The 6082-nt window shown below is 37.1% G+C and overlaps 1 protein-coding gene across 1 annotated transcript; it reads left to right on the top strand.

Moving 5' to 3' along the window:
* The first annotated feature begins 3383 nt into the window (after positions 1 to 3383).
* Positions 3384 to 4060, top strand: LOC121741141 (18.1 kDa class I heat shock protein-like). Its single transcript, XM_042133842.1, has one exon. It carries the CDS (start codon positions 3414 to 3416, stop codon positions 3840 to 3842), a length of 429 nt encoding a protein of 142 aa, XP_041989776.1. The 5' UTR covers positions 3384 to 3413; the 3' UTR covers positions 3843 to 4060.
* The last annotated feature ends 2022 nt before the right edge of the window (positions 4061 to 6082 follow it).

The raw sequence follows: 6082 nt of genomic DNA, 5'->3' as shown, positions 1-6082 counted from the left end.
AATTTGGAGTATTAAGATGTGTGGCTGAGAATTATTCTCTAATTATACACTTAAAATTAGTTAAATATTGATCACTCCTCAATATTTATATTTATAAGGGTATAAATCTTTGTTTTCTTGTCATCGCAAATAATTGTTTATATATCTGTTATATAGTAAGCACTTATGTTGATTTCATTCTCTCTAATCTTCATGTCGGTTATGCTAGAAACGGATTGACAATGGACTAATAACGGAGTATTATATACTCCATGTGACTTAATGAAAGAGCCTGAGAAGGACTTAGAATGCAACTTATTGGGAATAATAGACATCGACTATTGATCGCATCCACCGATGAATTCAAATTAATAATAATACTAGTATTATTTAATTTAATTCTTAAATCACATTAATGTAAGATAACTCAAGTTCTTGATCTAGTAATTTTGAGTGGAAATATTTTAACAATTAGCTTATGCATAAGGATTGAATTTGATTGTTTTTATTTGATGAGTGTCTAACGACTATTTATGTTCAGTTTTACATTTATGACATTCATTTTAATGTACTCCCGCCATTCACATTTAAAGAGTCATTTGGACTTTATATGAATTTTAAAGAAATAGCTTAACTTTGTAAGAAAAATAAATGGAAAAGTGAGTGGAATATAAGTTTAATTTTTAATATTAATTTTATAATAGTTGTGAGTGGTAAAGTTAGTGGAACATAGAATTTACATACTAAAAATAGAAAAAATAAATAGATTTTTAAATTATAGACGACCCAATAAGAGCATCCACAGTGGTTATAGCCCAGCAATAGCCCAGCCACAAACTCCTCCTGCCACATCATCAATACTAAAAATCCTCCTGCCACATCAGAAATAGCTCAGCCATAGCCTAGCCATATCATAAATAGCCCAGCCACATCAATAGCCACATCACTAATAACACAATATACGGAATTTAATTTACGAGACATATACGGGAAACATTAATAATACTATTTTAATTTTAAAAAAAAAGTACAATAAATTAAAAAAAGTACAAAAATTTTTAAAAAGTACATTAATAAAAAAAATTACATTCAAAATCGCAAAAAGTACATTACTTAAAAAAAAAATCACTCGCCGACTCCCTCGCCTCCGTCGTCGCCGTCGCCACCGCCGCCTCCGTCGCCACTGTCACCGCCGCCTCCGTTGCCACCGCCGCTGCCGCCTCCACGCAGATCGTCATTTATGCTCTCGAGCAATGTGAAGAGAAATCTCTTTTCCTGGGGGTCCGTCGCCGCTTGCCATTCGGCTAACGTCTTCACCATCATCTGGCGCGTTTGTTGACGCGCAAAGTACTTGAGATCCTCTGTAGACTGGCGGTCAAAGGGGGATGCCGACTGGACCTCCTGGGAACCCCCGGCGACCCCCCTCGCCTCCCGTTGCGCCCGCTTTTGCCCAGCGGGGTGAGGTCGGCTGCCGAACGAACAAGGGTTGGGGAGCACCTGGTCCGTCTCGGGGAGGTCGTGGGAACCACCGCTGCTGCCGCTGAAATCCCCGGTATAGTTCAATCGTTGCTTCTTCGGCCAGCCAGCGTCGACACCTAATCGGAATTTCTCAGAGTCGTTCAGCACAAGATAGCAGTTCCAGTAGGTGAAGTCCTTATACAACCCGGGCTGGGGGAAGGCTTTCTCCGCTATCCTCCTGCAGTCGTCCTCCGTTTGGCCACTACTCTGCATGCGGAGGGCGTTGGCGTACAAACCCGAAAATTGGGAGACGGCAGCCCTGATTCGGTTCCACGCCTTCCGGCAATCCTCCCCGTTGTGTGGCCTCCCCTCCGGGCAAAATAGCTGGTAGGCTCCTGCTACCTTGCCCCACACGTTGACGATCCTCTGGTTATTAGAAACAAGAGGATCGTCGCAAACACTCACCCACGCCTTTGACAGCGCAACGTTCTCCTCGTCCGTCCACCTTCTCCGTACCGTGGGGTCATCCCCACCCGGCTGCGACGACTCCCCGACCTTCTTTCCCTTGCCCTTCTTCTTTGGGGCGCCACTACCCTGCACTGCTCCCCCCGTTTGAACGGGAGTTTCCGGAACTCCGAGATTATCAAACCCCAAATCCAACAACGCAAAATCATCAAAACCGCTCGGCGTGAACTGCGCATCCGTTGGGGTCGATGTGTGCGACGAAGCAGTCAAAAAATCAAAACTGGGGCGATAGACGTCCCCCCGCGTCACCTGCGTCGCCGAACCTCCCCCGGGTATCATCTACATATTGGGTGCCCACCCCGGCATCATCTGCATATTGGGTGCCCAACCCCGCATCGTCGGGAACCCCCCCAGCGGACTCCCTCCGGTCGGCATCCCGGGTAGCATCTGCTGCCACGGGTACATGTTGTAGTACCCGGGCATCTGATTCCATCCGCCTCCAACGGGGATTGGGGGAGTTTGAGAACCGCTCGTCCCTGAACTAGGCTCGTTGTTCAGATCCATTTCTCGGTGTTGATCTTGTACAAAAATTAAGATAGAGAGAGTACTCGTTAATACAAGTGGTGCGAATGAAAATGAAGTGCAAATCGCGTATATATAGTGTTTCGAAAATAAAAATAAAAAATAAAAAATCCGCTGGGCTATGCGCTGGGCGATCCGGGCGCTGCAATGGAGCCGAGCGGATCGCCCAGCGCATAGCCCAGCGGATTTTGACCGCCTAGCGCTAGGCGAAATTGATTTCCGAAAAACCGCTCGGCGGTTTTCGGCTCCTCCAATGGTTCGCCTAGCGACCGCCTAGCATCGGCGCTTGACTAGGCGGTGCGCTAGGTGCCATTGTGGATGCTCTAATAACAAAGTGAATCTTTAAATCATGAACATATATAATATTAATTAAATTCAAAATTTTATAATAATCTTGTCCTTCAACTATTCAATCATGAACAAGATTTTCCAAAAATAAATAGTCCTCACTATCAACATCATTATAATGTCATTAGTATCTCAAATGTTCTTAATATCCTTATTCAATGCCCATTGTTCAAAGTTATAGACTTCAAAGCCAACTGCCCAAACACAATCTGACAAGTGACAACACACTATTTGGAGGTTGGTAGGTATATGATTTTTTTTATTTTGAAGTTTTAATTATGCTGGCTTAGAAGTTAGACCCCGATTTATTAATTGGGCTTCCTTTAATTTCTTTTACGGGCTAATATAAATAAATGACGCACGGGCTTAGCCCATCAGAATTTTGTACTGGGATAGCATATTCTAGTATTGAGCCGAAACATCTCCAACATTCTGAGTGTTTCGGAAAAAATCATGCGCCTTCGAGAACGTGCTCCATTTCCAAAACGACCTACTCCTATAAAGAGTTAGTGAAACAGGTGGCCAGAATTAATTCCTGCAACAAACAGAAACAGAATACGCTTAGAAGTAAAACAAAAAACATGTCCGGGTTCCTGCTGCGATCACATGATCTCGGTCCGCCTATGGACTGGAAGGAGACCTCTGAAGCCCACATCTTCAAGTTCGATCTTCCCAGCCTCACGAAGGAAGATGTAAAGCTCCAAGTTCACGATGATAGAGTGCTGCATGTCAGCGCTGCAGCTGCTGTCAGTGGGGATGATCTAGACAAACAGTGTAAATGGCACTGTAGAGAGCGTCTCGATAACAGGAGCTTTTGCTGGGAATTTAGGTTGCCTGAAAATGCTAATGTGGATGAGATAAAAGCGTCGATGAGCAATGGTGTGTTGGTGGTGGAGGTGTCTAAAGATCTCACCAAGAAGAAGAAGCGTGCAACTAAGTATGCAGTTGAAATTGGAGAGAATTCCGTTGCTCCCAAAGGGCTCTCCCGCTTTGTCTGCTGCAAAGCTTAATTGCTCTTTTGGAAAATCGATTGTCTGATTTATGTTTCATTGTATCTAATGTAAATCAATCGACTGATTTATGTTTCAATATGGTGTAAAATTGTTTGGCCTCTTTTTTCCTTTTTTTGAGTGAAGTTTTATACTACAATTGTATGTGATTGAGAATTAAGCCTAGCTATGAAGCAGTGTGACATTAAAATTGCAATAAAAAAACGTATGTTTGCAAGCACAATGCTATTTTGCGAGCAAGTGGTGCTCACAAATATATGATTATTTGCGAGAACATATGGTTATTTGCAATCACTTTGCTACTCGCAACACACTTTTTTTTTACTCCCTCCGTTCCATAGCAGTGGAGACGTTTCTTTTCGCACGCGATTTAAGAAAAATATGAGTTAAGTAAATGAAAAATAAAGTAGACATGAAAAAGGTAGAGAGATGAAGAGAGAATAAAGTAAAAGTAAGATAGAGTAAAGTAAGTGAGAATAAATGTGTTGGCTTTTACTAAAAAGAAAAATGAATCCACTACTGTGAAACGTATCGAAATGACAAAATGACTTCACTACTATGGAATGGAGGGAGCAGTAAATTGGCTCTTCAAATTTATTTTGTGATCTCACTTTTTAATTTTTCACATATTTTTGTAGTTTTATTTTGTTCTGTATTCTTTAGTTGATTCTGTATTATCAATCAAGATTTATAATTATAGTATATTTTAATTTATTATCACTTTAATTCAATAAAAACCTATTATTAGAATTCCAAAAGTTGGCAAGGAAAATGATTCCTGGGAAAATGAATCCCGCGAATATGATTCCTAATTATTTTACTTTCATGTGTTTGAAAAATATCAAGATTTTAAATTTTATATTTGATTGAAACACCAAAATAAAAATATACCTATTAATTTTTTATTAATAAAAAAGAATAATAATGTAAATTTTTTAATAAATTATTAATTACAAATGATAATAGTTTAAATATGGGTTATTCATCATAAATAATAATATAATTGTAATATAGTTACATGGAGTATTATAATCATAAATAATAATAATATAATAATAATAATAATTATTATTATTATAATATTAATGGATATTATAATTGAATAAATTTTATATTTTAAAATTTTACTATGATTTTATTGATTAATTATTAATTTATAAAATAATAATAATTATTTGTTATTATTTGATTTATATTATATAATTATATTTCAATTATTTAATAAATTATTAATTATTATGAAATATTATAAAATATAGTTATAATTATGATAATTTTAATTTCACCTATTCATTATACTAAAATTATGTTTGATTTATATTTTTTAAATATTGTAATTAATAATAATAACAATAATAATAATAATTATTATTATTATTATAATATTAATAAAATTATGCTATATTGCATCAAATTTGTAAGAATCCTAAAACTGAGAAAAAGAATACAAAAGAAAAGTTAGGATTCAGAATCCTAGAAAGTTATACTAACTTTCCTTGTTCTTGGGATTCTGATTACTTTCCCAGTTTGATTAAAAACTGAACCAAACACGAGAATTTAAAATTTAAGGAATCAGATTATTTTCCCAGACAGAATCCTGACAACCAAACATGTCCTATAAAGTAAGAAAAAAAATGTTAAAAGTGGATCCCAACATCCACTACAACATTTATTTATTACACATTCAATTAAAAGTGGGTCTCAACATCCACTACAACATTTATTTATTACACACTCAAACACTTTCTTAAAACAAGTGCTGACTCAACCGAGACTTCTAAAGCGAGACGGAAGGAGTATTAAAATGATTAATTGAGAGGTGAGCTGTAATAAATTATTCACTCGGTCCTATTAAAAATGAAATGTTTTCCTTTTTGCATTGTCCTATTAAAAATGAAACGTTCCCTAAAATGGAACAATATCATCTCTATTTTTTCATCTCTCTAACTCTATTCTCAACTTACAAAACAACACTACATAAACTCTCGTTACGAAAAGTAAATATTTCAAATCTAATGGGACAGAGGGAATATATAATAATAGTGGGGCATTAAATATCATCCTTATGACATTATGCATGAATATGTGTTGTAGAGCGAATTTTATTGAGGGGAGGTAGTATTAGTTATTGTTCTTGGAGGCTTTACTGATTTAATTCAATAATATGCTGGCATTTCTAAGTCGTCGTGACTCAATTTATATAATACTGTATTTGATTATTACTGGCTTATCACATCATT

The sequence above is a fragment of the Salvia splendens genome, chromosome 7 (genome assembly GCF_004379255.2).
Source record: "Salvia splendens isolate huo1 chromosome 7, SspV2, whole genome shotgun sequence".
NCBI classification, from domain to species: domain Eukaryota; kingdom Viridiplantae; phylum Streptophyta; class Magnoliopsida; order Lamiales; family Lamiaceae; genus Salvia; species Salvia splendens.
This window is presented reverse-complemented; position numbering and strand designations above follow the sequence as displayed.